At 51.2% G+C, this 25,159-nt stretch overlaps 6 protein-coding genes across 6 annotated transcripts; 4 read left to right on the forward strand and 2 right to left on the reverse strand.

Moving 5' to 3' along the window:
* Positions 1–354: 354 nt before the first annotated feature.
* On the forward strand, positions 355–759 carry BBA_02627 (uncharacterized protein; the record flags this gene model as incomplete). The annotated part of the gene is made up of 1 exon (XM_008597724.1): positions 355–759. One exon carries the CDS (start codon positions 355–357, stop codon positions 757–759), a length of 405 nt encoding a protein of 134 aa, XP_008595946.1.
* An 812-nt stretch (positions 760–1,571) lies between these two features.
* On the forward strand, positions 1,572–3,783 carry BBA_02628 (Putative heterokaryon incompatibility protein; the record flags this gene model as incomplete). Its single annotated transcript, XM_008597725.1, has 4 exons — positions 1,572–2,022; positions 2,225–2,348; positions 2,535–2,763; positions 2,821–3,783. 4 exons carry the CDS (start codon positions 1,572–1,574, stop codon positions 3,781–3,783), a joined length of 1,767 nt encoding a protein of 588 aa, XP_008595947.1.
* A 1,058-nt stretch (positions 3,784–4,841) lies between these two features.
* Positions 4,842–6,074, forward strand: BBA_02629 (Putative conidiospore surface protein; the record flags this gene model as incomplete). The annotated part of the gene is made up of 1 exon (XM_008597726.1): positions 4,842–6,074. The coding sequence occupies one exon, from the start codon at positions 4,842–4,844 to the stop codon at positions 6,072–6,074; it is 1,233 nt and encodes a 410-aa protein (XP_008595948.1).
* Positions 6,075–6,704: 630 nt separating this feature from the next.
* Positions 6,705–16,148, reverse strand: BBA_02630 (bassianolide nonribosomal peptide synthetase; the record flags this gene model as incomplete). Its single annotated transcript, XM_008597727.1, has 1 exon — positions 6,705–16,148. One exon carries the CDS (start codon positions 16,146–16,148, stop codon positions 6,705–6,707), a length of 9,444 nt encoding a protein of 3,147 aa, XP_008595949.1.
* Positions 16,149–17,651: 1,503 nt separating this feature from the next.
* Positions 17,652–18,326, reverse strand: BBA_02631 (uncharacterized protein; the record flags this gene model as incomplete). The annotated part of the gene is made up of 3 exons (XM_008597728.1): positions 17,652–17,911; positions 17,978–18,136; positions 18,227–18,326. 3 exons carry the CDS (start codon positions 18,324–18,326, stop codon positions 17,652–17,654), a joined length of 519 nt encoding a protein of 172 aa, XP_008595950.1.
* Positions 18,327–21,415: 3,089 nt separating this feature from the next.
* On the forward strand, positions 21,416–23,193 carry BBA_02632 (Cytochrome P450 CYP617A2; the record flags this gene model as incomplete). Its single annotated transcript, XM_008597729.1, has 2 exons — positions 21,416–21,561; positions 21,777–23,193. 2 exons carry the CDS (start codon positions 21,416–21,418, stop codon positions 23,191–23,193), a joined length of 1,563 nt encoding a protein of 520 aa, XP_008595951.1.
* Between the last annotated feature and the right edge of the window lie 1,966 nt (positions 23,194–25,159).

Below are 25,159 nucleotides of genomic sequence, written 5' to 3' on the forward strand. Positions count from 1 at the left end.
GAGCTGAAAGATGAAACAGACAGCATGAATACATATATGGTGACAGAACCGTGACGGAAGCCAGGTTCAAGTCAATAGTCAAGTAGTTATTGGCCTGTTATACAGCACAACGCGCTCCTCCCGAGTCATCTCACAGCATACACATACCATTAGGCATTTCTTTCAGGTAGCCACGTTTGCCAATCATTGCGTCATTTGTCCTTACAGTCTACAAGTAGCGGTTCAGCTTTCTGAAATCATCAGAGTGAAAACTATATATACCACGGCGCTGTTACCCGGAACACTATTTTCACCTTGCTTCTTCACTTCACTTCTTCCTCTTGACAGTACCCAATAGCAGTCAACATCTTCATTATGTCTTATCACCATCACCCTCATGACAGTCCGTATTATGCCCATCTCATACAGACCAACAAGAACAATGGCGCCGGTGACTGGCATCGATGGATAGTGGCCGCTGCCTCACGCGAAGACATGAAACGATTCTTCCGAGGGCTGCAAAAGTATTCCAAAACCAGCGGCGCAAGAATTACCGAAGTGCATCCTACCAACCTGGCTTGGTGGACCTTCAGCTCCCCAGACGGCTACAACGTGAGGAGTCTCGCTATAGCAATCTATCGAGACAATCCCTCTTGGTACAACAATGTCCAAGAGTTGACTGATAGTTTCGGCAAAATCACCGTCACAGTCTTGGACGATGCGGGCGGACGAAACTGGCCAATCTTTCCTACCCAGGACGTTTCACTGAAAGACTTTTGATTGGACGACTAGACTAAGCATATTCGTGGCTTTGTGCAAATTTATTTGTGCTGCTCTCGGAGCAAAATATGGGCAATGTTTGTCTGGATAGTGCCCACACGACCGCCATGTCAGAACCTCCGACTTGGCGACTGAGCCGTTTTTCTAGTGAATCCTGCGATTTATATAGTCGAGATAATTAATTAACGACTGCTCAATTTGAAATCTCGCTGGAGACTCGTCATCGTAACTGTGCTGGACAAAATTTGTTCGGTCTTCAACAATTGATTCCACATGACAAAGTTCATCGCACTGTTCTGATGGGGCTACTCGTCATATTTTCTACAAGACTTTATTTGAATGATGGTTCAAATATTAGTTCTTTTAGGACAAGAAGAAGAAAAAGATCACTTAGTGACATGCCAGACGGCATAAGGGTACTATGTGCTGCCATTCAACAGAACGATGTGAGAGCCTCCAGAAGCCCACTTACACACAGAATACGATGTGTGGGAATCTTTAGAAGAATCATGTTATTATATAGTATATATCTTTGTGTGTCGTCACCCAAACATGGTGGTCTTTTTTGAATGCAGCACCTTAGCCCCTCCCCCCCCCCCCCCCCCCCAAACGGAAGATTTAGTGCGTCTCGCAGACTGATCCCTTTCCCCGTTTGGGTAGCGACTCCTCTTCGATTAGGCAGCTACACAGAGAAGGAGTCAGCACATCTTGCATTGCAGAAAATAAAATGATCTTTGTGTGTGCCATTTTTCTTTCTGTCTAGGCATAAAGTCATTCTCTGGATGAACTCGTCCAGCTGACCTGAACCAAGTATGGAGCAGTCGCGAGCTGTACAGGAAGCTCAGGAAGCTCAGGAAGCCGATGACTGGGCAAAAAAATTGTGTGATCCGTGTAAAGCATGCGTCAAGTTCTGCGGCAAATCATTCCCTGACTGGCTTGGCCAGCAAAGCTATATGAACGGCATGTCGGGTATGATGTTCTACGATAGTCGTCCTCAGCACACGCACACCTCCCACGTGAGCTTTGTTCAAGCCGCCATGGGAGGCTGCTTCATCTGTCGGGAGCTGTTTTCGGAGCTGTTTTCGGAGCTGCAGTCGTCGACGCTGTCAGGGTCCCGTCCTCAGATTGCCAATGTCTCATTTAAGATGCAATTCCTCGCTACCGAGGAATTTGGATGTCGCCTCATCTTTACAGTGCAGTTGGCCCGTACGAGTACCCAGGATCCGGCGGAGCTGACACAAAAGTTTCTGTTGGGAAAAAATAGTACGTAAAGCTTCCTTTCACTCACTTTACAAATGTTGTCGCCCCTCAGGAAGAAGCTGACAGAGGTGAAATGTATCAGCGGCAAACTCCAAGATATCTGTTCAGCAAGTACCATCTGGTTCGACCGAGTCAGAGGCCTCGTTTTCTTTCGTCTCGCGTGCCTTGGCACATTGTCTCGAAAATCATACTGCATGCCGACTAGAAGCATCGCAGACAAATGGGAGACTCGCTTGGTATCCTACGCGTTTGATTGATGTGGGGGGTCCAGCGGCGAAGCGAAGCGGTGTCAAGATAATTGAGACTGCGACTTCTTTGCCGCAGGGCCCGTACTTGACGTTGAGCCACTGCTGGGGAGCACCGGCCACGGTTTTTAAGTTGACCAGTCTCAATAAATCGAATTTGCTTCAAAGTCTTCCAATCTTACCGCCAATCTTTGAGGACGCCATATGCTGCACTCAAAGGTTGGGGATTAGGTATCTTTGGGTGGATTGCATCTGTATACTGCAAGATAGCTTGAAAGACTGGGAAAAGGAATCTTCTCTCATGGCATCTGTATACGGAAACAGCCTTTGCACTTTGGCCGCGACAGCGTCTTGCAATTCACAAGGCGGCCTCTTTCGAAAAAGGAGCAAATTTGGCCTTGGAATATGCGCTGAAGATGAAGATGATACCATGCTACTTGTGTCGGAGGGGGCAGCAAATAAAATGTTGTCCGATATTGAGAAAGCACCACTGCAGAAGGTAAAGTAACTCGAATCACGACCTCGTTTCGCTTTTCTACTAATTTTGTGCTCCAAGAGAGGCTGGGTCTTGCAGGAGCGACTCCTGTCTCGGAGAATGATTCATTTCACTCGTCAACAGCTTGTATGGCAGTGCGAGGAGCTCAATGCCTGTGAGGCTTTGTCTGACGGGTTTTCTGTATCCAGTATCAAGTTGCCTGTCAAGCTTGGGGTCAAAATTGGAAGCAGAGCGCCCGATATTGACCTTCTCGAGGCTTGGGACGGTATTCTTAGCCGCTACACATCAGCTTCTTTGACCAGACGCTCGGACCTGCTTCCAGCCTTGTCTGGGATAGCTACACATTTGCAAGAACTGACGGGCGCAGCCTATCTCGCCGGAATCTGGAACCTACATCCGGAGTCGTTTCTGATGCATTTAGGCTGGCGCAGTGAGCCGCCTACAGCACATCGTTCAAAGGAATACCGAGCCCCGTCTTGGTCTTGGGCATCTACCGAGAACCGAATCAAACTGTTTCCTTTTGAATACGATCGAGACTTTTACACGATCGAAATGATGTCCCTCAATGTTGCCGCCGGGTCGAAGGTCATCCGCGCCGATGTCGTGCCCGTCTCGAAAGACCCACACGGGAGCGTTTCGGCCGGAATGCTGATTCTCGAGGGGCCTCTGAATGAGATTGTGGTGCGACCCGGTATTAAGAACCCTGATCTAAATGGAACTCCCTTGGGAATGGAAATCTTCCTGGATGAGCCCCTCAGCACAGAAAAGACACTATTCACGCTGCCACTTTATAACTATTATGTGCCGCACCTTGACCTTGAGTTGGGTGATGATGGGACTGAACTCATATTTCTCCTACTTCTGAGGGGGGACGAGAACTATACTCGATGTGGAGTAGGGCGGTGGTTTTGGACGAACGGCGTCAACTACCCAGACATCTGGGACAAGATTGTGACAACATGTAGCAATCCATTTGACGAGGACTACAAGTCAAGTAACAGGAAAGAAGTCCACATAGTATAGGATTACCTTGTTACTCTAAACTATCTTGATGTGTAAAGTTCAGAGAATCCCTCACGAAATTATAAGTTACAAGAGCAGAGAGCTCGCGCCCCCGCTAATTTTTACAAAAAGCCCATTCAGAGATTTATCTCGCAGGTATGCAAGGAAAAGGTAGTTTATTCAACTCGGACTTTGCCGACTAATGTCTTACAGATTCGTCATGGCCAGAACATGGCTGAGTTTTGAGTATCCGTATTTGAGAGTCAAAATCAGCGTAACTTTTGTCGAAGGAGGATGGCCCAGGTTGGTGAGGTTGAACCACCCATCCACGCCCCCAACGCTTGATCGGCAGCCGCTTGCAGCCACCTACCGGCCTGGTGAATGCCGGGGATCCGGCTCAGCTTCGTCGGGACTCGGTCGGTGGCTTTTACTTCTGCTGCGCCCCGCACACAGCCGGTACACTACATGAGAATGCGGGAGCTGAAATTGAATAGCATCAGCACTTTCCGACTCATTGCATATATCTATACCTATTTAGGCCACCCTCAGCCAGCCAAGGTCTGGGGAAGCAGTAGGTACGCGGCTTCTGACTATCGCAGTCATATCACTGAAAGCGTCCAGTCACCGACTGGTAGGAATCAGTGTCAAGGCTAGTAAAAAAAGGTTTTGGCTAATTTTTGATTCGATAAAGATGGATGTTAAAATTATATTATAACATATTAAACAATAGTTAGCCTGTAGTTATGTATGCCTAGCCACAGGGTGGCCAAACAGCGGATGTCAAGCCATCACAACTGACATGGAACATGCATGAGGTATTGCATTTGCAAGCATGAGCTGGAGTGAGACCTGTAAGTAAAGGATCAGCTACAAGCACATACTCCGCGCTCGTCAACGAGTTTCTACAGGAGTGTCAGGCAGAAGAACTGAATGAAAAAAGACGATTCATCGAGGCATATCTGTCTATAATATATCAACATCTTATTCTGCTATTTCTGCTATCCTTCCTACAAGTTTCCCCTCTATTTCCCGCTTGACCAGCATCTCTACTACCATTGTGCTACGCAACTTGATTCATCATGTGGTCTCTTAGATCCACGTCCTCCATTCTCACAGTACTGTGCCAGCTGTGCTCTGTCTCTTCTCTCCCAAGCACCAAGCTGGCTACACCGCAATCTGGAGATACACTGGCTCACTTGCAGGGCTCAACGTCGCCTGAAGCTACGTACACAACCAAAGGTTCCCATTTCCAGAACGGCATCGGCTTCTCCAAGCGAGAGGATAGCCCGGCTGCTGCGAGCGGTGCTTCATACCGAGAGTGCTTCGATGGCGAGTGGTGGTGCCAATACGAAAGACAGTGCATCCGTACCGCGGACCAGTGCAACGGCAAGTGTCCTGCAGACTATTACTTTTGCAATAAGTCAAGGCGCTGCATACACTATAGTCAGTCCTGCACACAAGGCTGCGATGCAGGCTCCTGGTGGTGCGACGTGGCGAATAGATGCATCAAAGTGAGGGAGAGGTGCGCCGGTCAGTGTGATACCGGCTACTGGTGGTGTAATGTGGCACGGATATGTGTTCCAGTGACAGACCAGTGCGCCGGCAAATGTCGCGACGGTTGGCACTTGGTCGAGGGCCGGTGTGTACAAGACTTGTGCGCTTCGTCCTCACCTGGAGTTGCCTGGCACTATTACCAATTGACGCAGGGGACTGGTCCTGGCCAGATCCCTTACACGCCACAGCCAGCTCCCCAGCCCTTTGATCTATCGCGCATCATGAGTGGCTCGTCGATTCCCGCGCCAATCAACGGCACAGCAGACAAGGCTGGCTGGGTAGACCAGGGCAACCTTCGCCAGGGCACCACTGGTCCGAGCTCTCTCCAAGTTGTCAGGCTTTCCCCAAACATCCCCAGCAGCGCTTCCTACTTTCTCATGTTTTGGACTGGGTTCTTGGTCCCTCGAACGACGGGTCCTTATACATTCTACACCTGGTGGGTAGACGACAGCGCCTACTTGTGGGTTGGAGACAAGGCGCTTTCGCCCACTGCCACCAATTTCGACATGCACATTCGGTACGCGTCCCAAGACAGCTATGGTGTCAAGAGATATACCGTCAACGCTGTAGCGGGAAAGCCGATTCCTTATACGGTGCTCAACGTCCAAAGCGGGGGACCCTTTTCACTATGCTTTGCAATCAAGGAGAATGACCGAGTTATTATGAACTCGTGTCGAGAGGCAGGTGAATGGCCAGTTGCGACGAGCGAAGTCGTTTCCTGTCCTAATGCGCGCTTCCGTCCTGTCTTTACAGCTTGAAGCCAGTAGAGGCTTATATGCCCGATGTATTAGTCGGCCTCCCGTTTCCGGGCACAATGCCAAAAGTAGCTACTTATATATATCTCAAATATTAGTATAGATACTGTTTTACTAGGGCCATACTAAGACAATACCTATTTTTTTTTTTTTTTTTTTTTTTTTCAAAAAAAAGTCGGTTCAAAAAGAGCGTGTAAACTGTTCAAAGGCGTTTGCGACGATGATTTGTTACACGACTTCTAGCATATCTGGAGGCGCTGTCGCAAGGCTCAGGACAGGATGTACATTTTATAAAAATTTCGGTACAATAAATGCTCTTTTTTAAACTTCTCCGACATCTAGAGGCATGATGTCAACTTGTTGTAGAACTGGGACCAGACCTTTGTTGAGTACTTTTGCCAGGCAATCGCCATCAGGCTAAAAGAACATCCACAGTAGCTGCCAAGCAGTAAGATCTTTGTAGTTTGGAATCATTCTTGATTCATGTTTTGATCTATATACATATATTTACAAAATGTCTCCTGACTGGTCGAGTATTAGCCAGCTGGGTGCTGAATAACATCCAGCTGTTCTCCCCCCCCCCGCAAACCAGCTCGCACAAGGGAACCCCCATCTCCAATCACCCTTCATCTCTCATAAAGACGCATTCAAAGCCTGAAACGTATTGCATACTTGCTCCATCAGGTGCGTTGCCCCCTCCTGGCTAAACAGCTGCGAATCGACAACCACAGTCACCTGCAAGTGAACTCCGTCCGGCTCAACCTCGCCTGCTATAGCCACGTTGTATAGCGGTTCTTCCTTGATCAGTTCAGCCTTTTTCGCCAGGATGCCCATTTCGACGCGCTGCTGGTCCACCTCGCTCTCTGGGTGGTACTCGAAATTTTGATATGTCACGCAGCAGCCATAATTGCGGGCGGAATCGGGCCAGTCCGTGCAGCTGCGCTTAATCTCGTCGAATCCAATCGTTTCGTACGGCAAGCTCAGCAGATACTGCTCTTGCAGGTCGCGAAGCATTTGTTGGTGATTGCCGTGCGCATCCACCACGGCACGGACGGGAACCGCATTTGTGCATGGACCGATGATGTTTTGCCAGCGTACTGGCAGACCTTGCCTTCCCGATACGATGCGGCCGAAAACGACATTGTCTGTGCCAGTCTCTTTTGACAGTACAATGGCACAAGCAGCGTTGAAGACTGTCGCCTGTGTGATGCTGCTGCGAATGGCTTGAGAAGGACCACTAATGACCTTGCCTGCATGCCAGACCCTTGGATCGCCGGCTTTCGTAGGGCGACCGCCACTACCGGCATCGCTCAGGTTTGTGATTGGTGCGTTTTGTAAAACATCACGCCAAAAGTCGCAACCAGGTCCTCGAGTATGGTCCACGTACTGCATGTACCGTGAAAATTGGGTTGCCGGCGGGAGGGACCTCTCTTTGGAGAGAATGTGAAGATCTCGGACAATGTGCTCCCAACTCAAGCCATCATACAAAGCATGTGATAGCCACAAAAGGACTCTCACAGACGATGTCTGCTTCAGAACCTTGACTTGTATCATTGGCTGTCCTAGACGGACAGGTTCTTTTGCAATCGCATCGACCAAGTCGCTGCTCGTCTTGTGGACATTGGCGTCGGTTTCAACAACGTCAATGTCCAAGTTGAGATGCTTCAAGACGACTTGATAGAGATTGCCCTCGGCTTCGACAAAAATTGTCCGAAATATATCGTACTTGTCAACCAGCGATGTGCACGCTGTGGCCAAGGTATGAGGATTCGAGTCTGGTGGAAACTCGACGTAAAACGGCACAAGAGGCTTCGGCCGTCCAAAGACGTCGCGTAGAAAACATTGCTGCAGGTGTGTGGCTAGATAGACGTCCTGAACCATGTCCTGTGAAAAGTTGATTTGCGGGTAAATGTGATCCTGCATAAACTTTTCCGCATCGGCGGCGGGAATGAGCTGGAAGGCAGTGTAGTCTGGCATTTTAATGTCGGTACCCCCGCTGGAGCTTTCCAATTGAGAAACCTCTAGCTTAGCCGAGAGCTGAAAAATAACGGGATGGGAAAAAATGTCCTTGACCGAGATGGTGGTATTCAGTCTGTGGCCAATGCGTGCGGCCAGCCTCGTAGCCATGAGTGAATGCCCGCCGAGGTCAAAGAAGTTGTCGGTAATTCCAACGTCCATGCCGAGAATGTTTGCAAATTCCTCGCACAGCATGGCTTCCATGTCAGTAGTCGGAGCCACGCCTGCAGACTCTTTCTTGTCCTGGCCACCACCACCGGCCGAAGCTGTAGGGAGGAGGGTATTCTTCGAGGCCAACTGTTGACGAATAATGTCGGCAAGCTCAGAAAAGACGGGGTAGTCGAATACGTCCTTTACAGTCAGACGGGCTCCGAGTCTATGACTGATTCGCGCAACCAGCCTCGTGGCAAGCAGCGAGTGTCCGCCAAGCTGGAAAAAGTCGTCGGTGATGTTGACGTCCATTTCAAACGTCTTGGTCAGCTCCTCGCACAGCATAACTTCTACTTCACTCAGTGGAAACGCTGGCGCCGTCGGTGGTGCCGACTTTTGCACCTTTTTGATAGCTTTGGCCTGGCGAGACAGTTCCTTTCGGTCGACCTTGCCGCTGGTGTTGAGCGGCATCTGGTCGAGCGCCACAATGTGGGAAGGGATCATGTAAGACGGTATCCGGTCTTGCAGCCATTCACGAACCTGCACCGCCACTCGTCGCTTCTGCAGTCGCTGGAGAGGTTGATTGGTGAGGAGCGCAGACATTCGAACGTCATTGTCCGTGGGGAATTGGAACAGCGTACGGACGTCGGGCTCGGCCGGATGATAGCGGTGGAAGACGGCATCTAGCGCACCGCTTTGAGACCACTGCCGTGCTGCACTCACCTCTACACGGAATCCAGTCTCCTTGGCAAGGAGCACCAGATCGGGAACGGAGAGAGATGAGCGGGCCTTGGCATCGGAGCGTACAGCCGAGATCCAGGCTGCACCATCGAGCGATGCGTGCGGCGCATCCTCGCTCGTGTCATCAAGGGATTCGACAACCTGCCTCTCAAAGATCGTCTTTCCGTAAGGAATGTTGCTGATGGCCACCGTCTTTGTGTTTTCAGCAAGCCGCAGGTACTCTCGAAGCGCATCCTTGTGCATATGGGATGCTTGAAAGTCCACCCAGTCGTCCATCTTGATCAGATGCACAGGCCGCGTAAGCTCGTCTGGGCCGCGCAAGTGTACAACAGCCGCATAACGGTACGCACTCAACTCGTTTGTAGCCTGCATATTCTTTGGAATGATTTCGACGTGTCTGACGTCGGGAAGCCGGTTTACCAGCGTAGTAAAGAAGGCGGGCTCAACAAGAAATTCCTCCTCTCGTTCCTCCATCTCGGCCATCTTTTTCCGGACCTCGTCTTTGGTCGTGTGATTTCCAAGAGTATAGATTGCTCGGGCTGCGAGAAAGTGCCTGTTGGTTGCATACGATCGTACGTCGCCAAAGAAGATGCGCTTAGCACTCCTCAAGTGCACCAGAGCGTCCACAACTTGCTCTAGATAATCTCTGGTCGGAAAGTACTGAAGAACCGAGTTGAATATCACAAGGTCCGGATGGAGGTCATCTAGCTTGTTAGTGTCTGTAGCGGTACCGACAAAGACGTGAGCTTTTCCCGCGAGGGCGGGGGTAGACTTGATGGCGTTGTTGACGAACGCGGCTGCTGACTTGGATGGTTCGAGACCAACGAAACTTTGCAGCCCAGAGCCGAGATTGAATAGTACCATGCCAGAGCCAGTACCAATTTCGAGTACGTGACCTAGAGCCTGGCCATCCGTGAGCGTATGGATAGTGTCGTCCAACCACTCCTGCATCTCTGCCTTGTCGATTTCGTTGCCGTCGTACATTGAAGTCCAGCCTTTGAAATCCTTGCCAATCTCGGACGAACTGACAGTGTCAAGTTCAGTATATGTGGTGCTCTCAAAGAATGCCTGCCACCCTTCAACTTGGTCGCCCGCTTCCTCTTGTTCGGCAGTGTCGTCGTGTTCCGCAACGACAAATCCGACAATCTCTGGCTCCAGCTTCTCTTGGACGTGAAGAATGACGGCAGCATTACGCACAGCGGGATGGCTGAGAATGGCAGCCTCAACTTCCCCTGCCTCGATGCGGTTACTTCGAATCTTGAATTGGAAATCCATGCGCCCGAAAAACTCAATCAGGCCTTCTCCTACCCGATAGCGTACCCGGTCTCCCGTCCGGTATCCCCTTACAGATTGTCCCTCAATCTTTAGCTGAATAAACCGGTTTTGATCAAATGCTCGCTCGGTATAGCCCCGGGCAAGACCGTCACCAGTCACCACTAGCTCTCCAATAATGCCAGGGCCGACGAGCTGCTGGTTGCGATCGACAACATAAGCTCCCGAGTTATTCACCGCTCGTCCCAGGGGAACACCATTCACGAATGGATCGTTCTTGTCAACCTTGTATACAGTGCTAAAGACTCCATTTTCGGTAGGACCATATCCGTTGTAGCAAGAGCCTCGAACAAGTGACTGCGCATCGACAGCATCCTGAGGGTCGAATCTATCGCCACCAGAGATGAGGACATCAAGTCCCTTGAGGGCATCTCGTGCGTCAGCGAGGTATAGCTTGAGTAATGCTGGCGCCATGATAGTCGCATTGACCTGCTCCTTCTTGAACACGGCTTCCAGCGACTTTGGACTCAAAGTGTCCATGTAGTCTACACAAACCAGTGTCCCACCGTTGAGAAGCATTGTGTAGATCTCGTAAGTAGCGCCATCAAATGCAGTGTTGAACATGTGGGCCATGGTATCGCCACACGCCGGTCGGTAATCCGGAATGATATCACTCCTTGCTAGTCGCACAATTGCACGATGTTCAATCATGACGCCCTTTGGGCGGCCTGTTGATCCAGACGTGTATAAAACATACGCAAGGCTCGTTGGTGAGGGGCTCGGCACAGGTACATGTTCATGCCCATTCAGACTTGTCATGCCAGCAGCCTCTTCCAAAGCATCAGCTATACGCACGAGCTCTATGCTAGGGAGCTGGAAATCTGGCGCAACCTCGTCAGAGCAAAGCAAGGCAATTGTGCGACCTGGCAGAGTGGATAAAACATCTCTCATCCGCGTAATAGGGGACCTAATATCGAGTGGAAGATATGCCAGATTTGCTTTGAGGATGCCGAGGAAGGTGATGATTGTTTCACATGAGCGTGGCGCTAGTACCACAACTAATGCCTCTGTCGGAAGATTCTGTTGACGGAGCCACGTCGCGAGCAGGTCGGATTGATGGTCCAACTCCGCGTATGTCAGGCGTGATGAAGAATCAACCACTGCAAGAGTGTCTGGGTAGCTAGCAACTTGGGTGGCGAAGACGTCAACCACACTCGAGTCGCGCGGATACTCGACCTTTTTGATCTCGAGCAATCCCATACTGCGTAGCTCCGCTAGGCCGTCAGTGAGCGGCACGACTGAAATCAGAGTTTGAGGGTGTTCGAGGCCATGGCGCAAGATTTGCAAAAAGACGCTGACCACATTCTGAATCGTTTCGACCTTGAATAGCTCCGTGGCAAAGTTGATGTAGCCAGTCAAGCCATCCGGCGCCTGGAAGAAGTGAAACTCTGCATCGAACCGGGTGTAGACTTCATTTTGGAGGGGCTCTGATTCGAGAGCCTCGAGCTCAAATTTTCCAAGATCTTTGTGCGAGTGAATGGCAAAGACAAGCTGTGCGAGCGGGTTCTGGGAGAGATCCCGAGACCCGGGTAGCATTGCAGATACAACGCGTTCAAAGGGGACATCTTCATGCTCAAACGCCGCAGTCGTTGTAGAGCGAACCTGACGCACCAAGCTTTCGAATGTCTCCTCATCCTCGTTGATGGTGATTCTCATACACTGAGTGTTGACAAAGAAGCCAATCAAGTTCTCCAACTCATGCCGGTTGCGATTGGCGATTGGCGTACCAATAACAGCATCGTCGACGCCTGTAAGACGGTAGTGTGCCGCCCGGAACGTCGCCAAGAGCACGACAAAGGAAGTCGTGTTGAATGTGCTGCAGAATTCTTGCAACCTGTAGTACAGCTCACTCGTAATCGTGACTGGCACAGTGGTGGCTTTACCCGAGAGCAGCGCCGGCCGGTGGAAATCCGTCGGTAATTTCGCCGGTGAACAGTCTGCGAGCTGTTTTTGCCAGTACTGCAGCTGACGCTCATGCTCGGCCACCTGAGCGTCTTGTTTCTGCCACACGGAAAAGTCTCTGTATTGTATCGGAAGCGGGCTCAAGGCTGATCCAAAAAGGTCTGCACCGTGTAGAGCGGCGGCGTAAAGTTGACCAAGCTCTCGTCGAAGTACGTCAATGGACCAACCGTCGGAAATAATATGGTGCATGACAATGGACAAAATGTTATCATCATCGTCTAAGCGTATCAGCGATACCCTCCATCCAGATTCGGATGCTAGGTTGAAAGGTGCAGTCTGCTCCTGCTTGAGCAGTTGAACATAGTCGGCATGATCAGCATTGATGATCCTCAACTGATCCAGAAGCGTTTCATGAATGATTTGAACCCCCACTCCATCTTGATCCTCAAAGGTTGTCCGCAGCGTCTCATGCCGTTTCTCCAAGGCAAGCAGGGCGCGGTTGAGTGCGTCAACATCCAGTGGCCCTCGCAGACGGACGGCGTACGGAATCGTGTACCAGTTGGCACCTATTTCCAGTTGATCTAGGAACCATAGTCGACCTTGCGAGTATGACTGTTCCACAGGACCATCCAAAGCTAGCGCCGGGATGCTGGTGACGGTCATTGAGCTGCCACCAATAGCTGCCTGGAGGCTGGCAAGGGTAGGATTTTGGAAAATGTCAGAGACCTTGAGCTGTATCCCGGCTGCTCTCGCCATGTTTACCATTTTGATTGCAGTAATGGAATCTCCACCCAGCGCGAAAAAGTTGCCTCCGATGTTATGAGAGTTGGGTGTCAGATTGAAGATGTCCATCCACACCTCTTCAAGCTTCGTCACTCCAGCAGATGCGTCAGGGGCTTGGCTTGAACGGGGCGCAGTGCTTTGTGCCTGCAATGCTAGTAGACTGCTGCCAATGGACCGAAGTTTTCTCCTGTCGACCTTGCCTGTGGCAGTGCGTGGGAGCGATTTCATGCAGATATAGAACGACGGAATCGAGTGTGCGGGAAGAATTTGCCGCATTTTCGCATTGATTTCTTGCGTAACAGCCTGGTCAAGGATATAGGTGTCTTCCGTACTTGGAGCACCAACAACATACTCAGAACTGATCAAGAACCCAGTGATGACGACGCTGCTGGGCAGATCCGACCGCTTGACAGCTTCAGCCACAACGGTCACGTCGCTAGGAAATTGCCGTCGCAGAAGATTCTCTATCGCGTCTAGCTCCACGCGCTGGCCGCGAATTTTGACCTGCGAATCCATACGGCCAAGGCAAATCACTGTGCCATCGGGGGCGTAACGAGCTAAATCTCCAGTCCTGTAAAACTTGACGCCGTAGGGTGGCTGCTTCGACGCATACCAAGCAGGCGCTCTCTCAAGGAATGGCGTCTCGGTAGATTGAGAAAAAAGATAGCCGCGTGCAATACCAGGGCTTTCTATCAGTAGCTCACCAATAGCGCCGATTGGCACCAGCTGATCAGGATTATCAGGGTTGACGATCCAGGAATGCGAGCCAATGGCCCGGCCGAGATTGTTAGGATCGCGAGACGAGTCACTAATTTTGCCGACAAAGCATATAGAAGAGCTCTCACTCTGGCCGTAACCGTCCAAGAGCTGCAACTCGGAGAGCCAGACGTCGTTAATGGATGACGACATTTGTTCTCCCACGAGGACGAGGGTTTCCAGACCTGGGACGTCCTCTGGTTTCATTGTCGTCATGTACGAAGGCGTTGCCATCATCCAGTTGATCTGGCTTTGTCGTATAAATCCTGGAATATTATGCATCCGATCATGATCTGACGGAATGCAGATACAGCCGCCGTGAATCAAGGTAGTTAGAACCTCGAGTAAAAATGCGCCAAATCCATGAGTTGCGAATTGGAGCGCGCGTGTGCTGCTGCGAATACCGAGTGCCTTGCCAAACTTGACAACAGAAGAATAGAATGCTCTATGTTCTATCATGATGCCCTTTGGGTCTCCAGTACTACCAGAGGTGAAAATGACATACGCCAAATCACCTGGCTTCGCTGCGGAAGCGACTTGGCTGCCCTCAAAGGTAGTCAAAGTCTGGAATAGGTCATCATCAACCGTGATGCAGCGGCCAACGACGGTCTGCATCTTGCTCTGATGGAGTGCAGAAGTAAGCGCAATGCTGGCAGATGCCTGCTTGATGATTTGCGCCGTTCTAGCTGGTGGATCGTTGGGGTCAATGAGGGTGAATGCATGGCCGGCCTTGAGCACCGCCAAGATGGCGGCCATGACCCATTTTGATTTCTCAAGGTAGATTGGCACAATCAGCTGCTGCCCTAGATCAAGTGAGCTGATGTATGAAGCCAGTCGTGACGACACATTGTTCAACTCGGAGTAGGTCCATTCTCCATCCCAGGCGCAGACAGCCGGCTTGTTTGGCGTGTCATCAGCGTTCTTCACCACCTCGCTGTGAATCAGGCAGTCTTGTGTCTGCAGTGGTTCGGAATTCCAGCCTTCAATCTCTGTGCGATCTTCTGGGGCCAGAACATCCAGCTGTCCCACGCATGGCGAGCCGTCTGTACTCTGCAGCTTGTTGATCAGGAAGCCCAGCTGTCGTAGAAAACGAGCCATTTGAAGAGGTTCGAGAATACTCTGATCATATCTTGCGACCAGCAAGACCCCTTCGTCGGTCATCTGACAAGACAGTAAAAGAGCGCGATCAGTGCATGGTATGAATTTCTCGGGCTCTTCTAGAACATGATGAATTTCATCAGCACTAGCAGTCCGACTGTCGGTGACCATCAGTACTGTTTGGAATCCGCAGGCAGCAGAGGCGTCATCTCCGATTCGGCTGATGTTGCAGAGCCCAGCGTGCGCAAACTGACGCATATCATGGTCATAGGTGGTAATTGCTTCCATGACTTCCGAAACTGACTGATTTGGAGCACAGAGCACGCGGAAGGGAACCACAGTGCTTGTAGGTCCGTCAAGTAGAAGGGGATGCTCCTCATGCGACTGCTCAGTCACTACACCAAACAGAGCCTCGCTAGAGTGTGTATAACGAGCGAGAAGGATTGCCAGCGCTGTTCGACACACAGTAGTGCTGGACCATTCATGCTGAATGAATGGCGGGCATGGGAGGTAGTGGTCCGCCCGCGCATCAATGGCCGGAACCCTCTTGTGGGAAGGCAGATGAGGGAACACGGAGGCATCCAGTCCGTGCAGCTTCTCTTGCCAAAATTGTGTGGCTCGTTCAATGCCCACGGTTCGCTCAGAAGCTGGTGTGCTGAGACAGTCTCCATTTTCAGACTCAACCAGGTCAGTTGTTGGTTGCAGAGAGAAAACCCGGCCATGTTCGTCCTTGTAAGCTGCAAGGACTTGCTGGAGTATACGCCCCTGGAACGCACTGTCGACAAAAGAGTGACTGAATGTCCATACAAGAACTCGTCTCTTGGAATTGGGTTCTCCGGTAAGGACATATCGGTTGCATCGCGGTCCAGCAACAGCAGCAGTGGCTTCGTCTTTGACTATGGCGGATTTGAGATGTGCCGACGGGCAGTACATCCGTGCGAAAATGAAACAGTCTCTGAGAACGACCTGAAAGGCGTTGCCAGTTTCCGAAGTAAATATACAGGTTCGCAGAGCCGGAGTATATCGCACGGTAGCTTTCCAGGCGGCGGCCAATCGCTCGGTATCGACGTCTTCGGGGATCTCATAAACGACATGTCCGACAGCACGGCGCTTGTCATCAGAGGCACATTCAATCACGTCGCGCTGGAAAGGCGTACACGGTAGAATTTCCTCAATCTCATCTTGTTCCAGGCCAAAGTGCCGAGTTATTTCTCGGGAGAGATCTGTTGGCAAGTCAACTGTGCCATTCGGCAAAGTTGGGCCCAGTTGCCCGGTATTGGCGTTGTTGGGTGGCTCCATAGAGATGCCTGGAGGAGACGTGAAGCAAGCCAACTGATGAAGATTGATGAATTCTTTATCGATAGTATCGTATCAATATGCGCAGAGCAGCCTCCGATGTTGGGTCTCTGTTTCTACATATACAAGACCGCATCATACGGAACGCTGAACCCTCATGCCACTACCCAGCACCATGCGGACCAAATAGACCGTTGAGCCGCATGAAATTGTCTTGTAAAGTCTCAACGTCGCAAATCCCTGCAATGCACATCTTCTTTGTCAGTGGTTCGACATGATCCTTTTCGTGATAGTGAGACGCTGATCATAAGCTACATGAACTACATGCTCTCAGGGTATCTCATACTTGTTAACAAACTGTGTACTATACATAATATTTGCAGCTCTCAGCCGCATCACGACATGGCAATATTATCAAACGGTCAACTATCCTACAGTAAATGGCCAGTTGGTCTTATCAGGCGTGAATGCCGACCAGTTAGATTCTGCTACCCGTACATACGCCATCTGCAAAGCGGATTTCTACTTGCAGGCCGAGCCCGTCCCGTGGTCTTTGCTCATTTTTCTTATTGTTACATGTTTCCTAGTTTGGCCTGCACCGTCGGGCTGTAGTGCGCTCATGGTGGCATCAATGCAGGTCAAACCGGCCCGCCCGGCCCGCCACACCAGAGCGTTGACGCACTCCGGGCAATATTGACAGCATCAGGGTCAGAACTCGGCCCAGATACCTCAACAATCAGTCAGTTCTAATAGATAAGATGCTCATTGAAAACTGGATCACCTACTTATGGCGTTACTGATATTAGCTGATTAGCTTGTTGAGGAATGCGACAACACATGTGCTAGGCGTCGCCCTCGCGAGCATGTGAAGATATTACGCTCTCGCGGACGCCGCACGCAGACGCTGCAGTATGTACTCCGCTAGTATCCGGGAAATAGCCCTATGAATCAATCAATCAGCCCGTCAGGCTGTGCGACGCACTGCTATGCACTTCGGAGCTTTGACCCCGAGAAATAGCCCTATTGAATTAAATGAGTAGCCCGGCAGGCTATTCTGCGCATCGCTATGCACTGCGCTGGAGACTTGGATAAGCACGGCGATTTTATGCAATTCACCGAGAGATTCCAGGGATCGCCAACCAGGTTAGTCTCCTGTCACTTTCCAGGGCTTAGTTACCCTTGTCGGCTCTATTATGAAGAGAAAGACCCATAGACATAGGTTAATTATATGCCCACTGCATTGGATGCGACATCGCCTGAAAAATCGTCATCACATCCTAAGCAAAACATCATCGCCATGCTTGAACAGTGTTTATTAAGCTTGGCATAATATGATTACATTATTTTCGTCCAATGGCAAATATGAAGCGACTTATAAAAGACAGATTCTTCCGCCTAGCCATTAGACATAATTTACCAACATCGATGCTAGGTTCATCGCAAAAGTCTACTTTTTGCCCTTTTTTCTTTTTTTCCCCATCCGCCTATAACGTGTTTTCGAGACGCTTACAGGAGGAAAGCGACAGCTGCACCAGCAGCAGCCAAGCCGGGAATAGCCTTGCCGGCGCCGGCGACAACGGGAACGGTGGGGGCGCCAGTGGGGGCCTGGATCTGGCCGTCGGAAATTTGAGTAATAACGGCACCACCACCAGTAGTGGTAGGAGCGGGCTTGCCAGTCTCGGTCTTGGGGTTGCGGCAGCGAGAGCCAGCGCAGATGCCATCGCCGCAGCAAGCGCCGTGGTCGACACCGTTGAGGTAGCAGATGCCTATGCATGACTCGTTAGACCTTTTTCCAGGGAGGTCAAATGGTGAAATGATGGGCTAGTACTCACCGTCGTAGGGGACACAAGTAGGCTGGGCCGTAGAGGTGGAAGTAGTCTTGGTGTGGTGGGCGGCGCCAGTCTCAGTCTTGGGGTTGCGGCAGCGAGAGCCAGCGCAAATGCCATCACCGCAGCAAGCGCCGTAGTCTACGCCATTCTGGAAGCAGATGCCTGCCGTGGGGGGGGTCGGTCAGCATGGGTCCATGTTGAGTTGAGAAGTAGTAAAGATTTGGGGGGGGGGGGGGGGGGGGTCTGATGTACCGTCGTAGGGAACGCAAGTCTGGGAAGAGACAGCGTCCGCAGCAGTGACAGCCGCAATGCCAGCGACGGAGAGGAAGGAGGAGATGGTGGAAAACTTCATTGTGACGGTTTTTGCTGTGAAGAAAGAAAAACGAATGGATAAACTCGGGTTGCTTTCTTTTGAGAGACGGGTTGGCGACGGTCCTATTTATCCCCCCCAATGGCCAAGTCCATGATCGGCACGACCCATCTCTATCCGCATGCCAAAGCGGCAGACAAGGCCGTATGAAAACACGAAACCTTATTCAATTTGCTCAGTAACTACCTACACCTGACAGTAATGAATAATGAATGCAATGCGCCGCTGCTCACCTACTGCAGCGGGATACGAGCTGCAACAAGCGCTAAACAACTGTGTACATGGCATACAATCTTTTGTCTCTGCTTATGGACTAGTTATCCCCCACATGCCCTGAGTGTGGGTCCAAACACGAGATGTTCCTGCAAACGAAAAAGTCAACATTCCACTCTCGACGTCATTATTGAGTCCGCAAAGAGAACGCTAGGGCTGAACGTGCACTAGCATCATGCTATTAGACATGCTATGCCATTACCCCTGAGTCAAAAGACTCAAAACTGGGCAACTTGTTTCCCTATCCGTCGGGCCGTCGGTCGAAGTCGCGTTCTGGACTTGAGTCGGATCGCCTTGTTCCTGTTTGATTTTGCAAGCGCCAACAGGTACCGACCCCCGTCGCGACGTTCCGCTCGCGCCGCCGCCGAGGCTTGCAAACGATCAAAACGATCAAAAAACGCTCAAGTCTGACCGGATCGGTATTTTCAACGTTAGTACGGATACTGAGTATGCGCATACTCTTGCGGAAGCGCTTTCGACTTTGAAAACAGCGCGGGCATATATACTTGCTATTACCGCGTGTTTTTTGATTGACAGCATGAGATTGTTGCTCGGTCCAAAAGGGCGTCATCCAAACACTAGCGGAAAGCATGTTTTCTGCAATTTGACAATACGAGGTCAGTAATGGATGGCATGTAACGAGGCGCCAAATCGAGTCACCCAGCAGAGTCTAACTCAGTGCGGACAACTACGCTCATTCCACAGATTTCTACTTTTTTTTTTTTCTTTACTCACTTTTCTCTTCTCGGTCATTGAGCACCGTATTCTTCAAAGGGGAGCTCAAATTTTTCTTGACCCTGCCCTAAAGTATCCATGTGCCTGAAAGTCAAAGGTTGCGTAGTGGGCTGCTTGCCGTGTGTAGTGTGGTTGAGCACCGCCTGCTAGGCAAATCAGGTAAAGTTGGTAACCCACATGAACTTCTGGCACACAAAGGCATCTACGAAGCTGGAAGTGGCAAGCTGGAAGTGGCAAGCTGCCAGTGGCAAGCTGGAAGTGGCAAGCTGCCAGTGGCAAGCTGCCAGTGGCAAGCTGCCAGTGCTGCTCCGAGCCATCGCTTACGATTTCATCAACGTAGGGCTCAAGGCCAAGGGCAACACCAACTCAGTCCATCGGTATTTGCCGCAAGCAGATGCCAAGTAGCCACTGTTCGCGGGCATAATCCCCAGGCAGCATGTAGCTTCCTCGAGAGCTTTTGAGTTAATTTACCGACTCAATAACCGAGAGGTTGTGTTGACCAATTTGTGGCTGGTGGTGGCTGGTCACTGTATACGGCTCACCGAAGCCGGCTTCCCTACATAGTCAATATGAAGTACGGATAGTGAGTTTGCTATAGGCCACTGGCCCCGTCTGCGGTAAACTATTTATTTAGCTCGCAAAGGTGTCAAGCATGGGTGTGGTATATGTATTGTATTACACTTTTACGGCCCAGGCACGATTGATTCGGCGCTGTCAGAAACCGCCATCAGACGGGATAAGAGACGGCGAGTTGTTCGTCACAGTGTACTCCGTAACTAATGTGTGCTACATAATTTGCAGTTAAACTTCCAACAGACACCATCAGAATTCACTCCAAGGAAACGTACAGTGCCGCGTCTCTTTGCAAGAGAGATACCGCCAGTGTCACTGCCTTGCTACTGCGAGCTGTCCCATCCCAACCTCCCCATTCACATCCTTCTTGTCCTTTCCGAGGCACCACCACCATTACTCTCCCTCTCCTCCCCCTCTCCTCCCCCTCTCTCTGTCCAAACGAGGGGGCAACAGCATGCGTTCGGTAGAACGGGGACTTTTACTGTTCGCATAAACAGCCCGAGTCGACTCAACAGAAAAGTGGCAAATGGCATGAAATAGAACCCTGCGCCCCAAGCCTTTGATATGTAAGACATGTGAAAACCAAATGCTTACTCAGTACGGATATTGCTGATGCGGCATTCCTTACTGGACGGCGAGTACTCGTTGGCGCTCTCGAGGAGGCAGTAATATAATCACGCACCAAGTCATTATTGCAATCTACATTATCAATATGCGCCGGTTTTTTGTACATAGTCTTGTCTAGGAAACCGAGGTTCAACATCGGCTAGCAAGCTATGCGTATATAATTACTGTGATCGACGCTTTCTCAACGGTCGCCCTGTTGCCGTCTCCGCACTTGGTAACAGGCATCGTTATATACGTAATGGTCTGCTTTCAGTCAGTTCAACGCTCTAATTGGTGGCCGACATCCTGGCTGTAGAGCTTTTCCAGCCCCAGCCGGGTTGGGGTTCTTTTCGCTGCAGCGGGGCTCTCCCACCGATTTCCAGGGAATAGCGGGTGTGGCTATTTGCTATCAGATGTGATATATGAATATCAAATCCGAAAATCAAAATGGCCAAAACCGACATATAGATGAACCATAGACCAATCCAATGCTCCAAATATAGTTGAGTCATTATAACTATGTTGCAAGGAGCTGATAAGCTCGAGTGTCATCATGGCGCTTCTCTTCTCCTTCGCAAGTTGTGTGTCCTACCCTGCGGTGGCTGGAAGAGGGTGAACAATGAACAACGCCAATCAAGCGGATGGGCGATCACGGAACGGCAAAATCATTAGAGGAGAACGGACACGGAGCGCTCAAGATATGATGCTTTCCTGGCTTCCCAACAAATTTGTCGTTTCGGTGTGCATCTGTCTCGCGTGACCTGACGCTAGCGCCAGTGCTATAAGACGCTGGGCAGCGATGTGTCTGAACTGATAATTGAATCACAAGTTTGCAAAGAAAGTTTTTGTTCAACAGTTCTTTTTAGTATTCACTACGACTCACCATGCCGCCGGCCATACCAACAATTACAATCAGTTCCAGCCTAGGTGCCGCCGCTGTCGTGTTTACTGCCGGGGAGCCCACCAAGGTACTCGGGCTGGAGGTTTTCGTGGTACTTTGGGCCGCACAGTTTGTTACGTGGGGGTTTTGGTACATGTTCATATATCCCTTCTTCATATCGCCTCTGCGCAAACTTCCAACTCCCAGAGGCTGGCGTCTGGTCACCGGACATACTATCGATGCCATCAGCAGGGGTCTAGGTGTTGCTGCACGAGACTGGCAAGTTAATTCGCTCTCCCAGGGAACTCGCACAAACTACTTGAAGCCGAACCCAGAGTTTTTTCCAAACTAATGCCATCAAACAGGATTGCAGAGACTGCAAATGAGGGATTCATTCGCATCTATGGCGCGTTTCATCGCGAATACCTCATCGTGACATCGCCACAAGCTCTTGGCGAAGTCCTCGTCTCGAAAGCTTACGAGTTTGAAAAGCCGCCTACTATCCGCGGCTTCTTCGGGCCGGTCCTGGGCCACGGCCTGGTGCTTGCCGAGGGTCATGACCACAAGGTGCAGCGCCGAAACCTGATGCCGGCCTTTGCCTTTCGCCACATTAAGGATCTGTATCCTCTGTTCTGGCGCAAGACTTGCGATGTCGTGCAAGTCATGACCAAAGAGTGCGATGCCGACGGGTATGCCGAGTTTGAAGTCGGCCACTGGGCCGGCCGTGTGTCGCTGGACATTATTGGCGTCGCTGGTCTTGGTCGTGACTTTAACGCCACACATAATGAAGACGATGAGATTGTCAAGACGTATATGCTCATTACCACGCCGACTATGCAGGATCGCCTTCTCTTGGTAATGGCCGACTTTCTCACAGCCTTTGTTCCCATGTCAATCCTCCTCCAATCGCCCATACCTCGCGCTATCGAAGCTAAAGGCGCGGCCAAGAAGATTCGCGACGTGTGCAAGGACGTCATCCGGCTCAAGAGACAGAAGCTCGCCGATAGCAAGCTCGAGGATGTCGACATCTTGTCTATTGCGCTCCGCTCGGGCATGTTTAGCGAGGAGGAGCTCATCAACCACATGATGACGTTTTTAGGCGCCGGCCACGAAACCACCGCCTCAGCGCTGAGCTTTGCCATCTACGCCATGTGCCGGCACCCCGAGGTGCAGACGCGTCTGCGCCAAGAGGTGCGCGCAAACTTGCCGCCACCCGTCGGTGACGACGGCCGGGAGATTACGAGCATGGAGATTGACCGCCTGCCGTACCTCGCGGCCGTGTGCAGCGAGGTGCTGCGCATGTACAGCCCCGTGCCGCAGACAATCCGCGAGACGGTGCGCGACACGACGATCCAGGGCCAGCCGCTGCCCCGGGGCACGCGCCTACTGCTGGTGCCCTGGGCCACCAACCTGGACACGCGCTTCTGGGGACCTGACGGCGGCGAGTTCAAGCCGGAGCGGTGGCTTGTTGCGCGGGGCGGCGGCGACGACGAGGACGACGGCCTCGGCGGCACGGCGGCCAGCGTCAAGGCCGCGTCTGTGGGCGGCGCGTCGAGCAACTATGTGTTCTTGTCCTTTCTCCACGGCCCGCGAAGCTGTATCGGGCAAAGCTTTGCCAAGGCTGAGTTTGCATGCCTGCTGGCCACGTGGGTGGGCCGGTTCGAGTTTGCGCTCCGCGACGAGGCCATGATGGATGAGGCGAATGTCATGTTTGAGCAGATGGTAACGGCCAAAGTGGCGGGCGGCATACACGTCCGGGCGAGGGCTGTTCCGGGGTGGTGACGAGGAGGCTTTAGGACGGCTGGATAGGGTACTAGGAAGATGTGTGCTAATTAACACCTTGTACTGCTAGGCAAAGTACTATTGAAATACTCGGTGTTAGAATCTGACTAGTGCCTGGATCGGCGACTCTTACGACTCGTTGCAGTGTTGCCAGGGTCAGGGGTCCGAGACGCCGTCGTCGGAGAGTTTCTTGCGGGAGAGCTGCCGGTCTTGCAGGCCGTGAAAGAAGCGCGGGTGGACAGCGGGTTCATTGAGACGTTGATAGTACAAATGGTGTTGCGCGGGCCACGTCCATGTAAACGGGATTCATTGTTTTCCCTTGGCCAGCGCGGCATCACGCGGGCCGATGTCCAAAACGGAGACTAGCCCTGCATCCTACATGCGAGTTTCTGGAGCTTCCTTCCCTGACGCCAGGCCACTTACTCAGTAGCGTGACTGAGTAGCGTGAGTTCAGCCAGCCAGCTGTTTGCGGGGAAGGTGCTTGCAGAAAAGCAATCCAAGTTCATCGCAGCACGGACTCGCAAGCGCACGGTGCCTTTGCGTGCCTCGCGCGAGAAAGTAGAAGCGCACGATGCGCACGATGCGCACGATTCAAACGCTAGGAGATTTCAAACAAACGTCGTGGGGAATGGGCAAAATAAGCAAATGGGCAAATTTACTAATCAAAAGTTGGGTTGACGTTGCGTTTGCCCAGCTTGCCAACTCGGGGAAGTGGACTCCGGGGGGGGTAGTAGTAGTAGTAGTTCGTAGTCATGGTGCGGCGCTAGTTGATGCGTTTTGCGGAGAGTCATGAAGCCGTTTGAGAAAGCATGTGATGTTTGCTGATGTTTGCTGATGCGACAAAAAGACCCGCGGCCTCCCCTTTTCTCTTGTGACGAAGTTGTTGGCAAATCTGTCTGCTTCTACATCCAACAAAACAACACGACTCCTTGCTTTCTGCTTTCAATACAAGGTCTACCTCACAACTACAAGAAAACACCATTCGCCATGGATGAGATGCACCGGATCCTTACTCGCATTCGTATTGCCAAGCTACAGTCCGAGTAAGAACACCCCTCCTCACCCATACTGCGCCGACACATGAACTCTTTCATTGCCTTGGTTTTTTTTTTTTTTTTTTTTTTCTGCGCGTTGGGAATTTTAGGAGGTTTCTCTTCTTGTTCCAATCTCTAACATGCTGCAGAGTTCGCGCCAAAGTAGGCAACGAAGCCCAGGGCGTGCCCGTCCGTCGGAAGCGAGCCCTCAGCGCCTCGAGCACCAGCAAGAAGCAGTCCACCAGCGGAGGCCGTAAATAACTCGAGGGCCCATTTACGACATAACGATTCATCCTACCCGAATGGTTAGGACTCATTGACTTGCACGCGCTTGCTTTTTTTGCTTTTTGCTCTTTAGTTTTATTTTTTTCTTCTTTCGTCCTTTCTCGCGACCGGAGTTGAGGCGTCACATGCTCATCCTGTCAGCTTACTACTGCTATTACTACCCCGACTCGGCATCTTACCCGGCAATCGCATGGAGCGCTTGTTACCAGAGGATATAACACTCGACATGATATCTTTGTTCGATTTCAGTTGTGAATGGGTCTGAGATACAGGTGTCACTGAATAAAAGGAATATTCTATCTCGTTTGCAAACCAAGTTCTCAAGACTTGATGATGTGGGGTGACGCGCATATGTACCAGAGAGACAGCCGATGCCAAACACCACACTACAGCATCAGCAGGCGAAATTCGGCGAAAAGATGAATGTACAGACAAAATTAAGCCTGAGTAATTGGGAATACAAATTTGGCTGTTTACGAGAAGCATAGCAATCTGGATAAAAAAATGCATCTTGAACTGCAAAAGACCAAATAATACAAGTAGCTGCATTGGCCCGCACCAATATCGAGATAACAACACTTGACTGCCTCCTCTCGAGCGCACAGAGCCTTGCTTTTGCAGTCGCAGGCCATTACATTGCAGAACCA

This window comes from Beauveria bassiana (assembly GCF_000280675.1).
Source record: "Beauveria bassiana ARSEF 2860 unplaced genomic scaffold BBA_S00005, whole genome shotgun sequence".
NCBI classification, from domain to species: Eukaryota; Fungi; Ascomycota; class Sordariomycetes; order Hypocreales; family Cordycipitaceae; genus Beauveria; species Beauveria bassiana.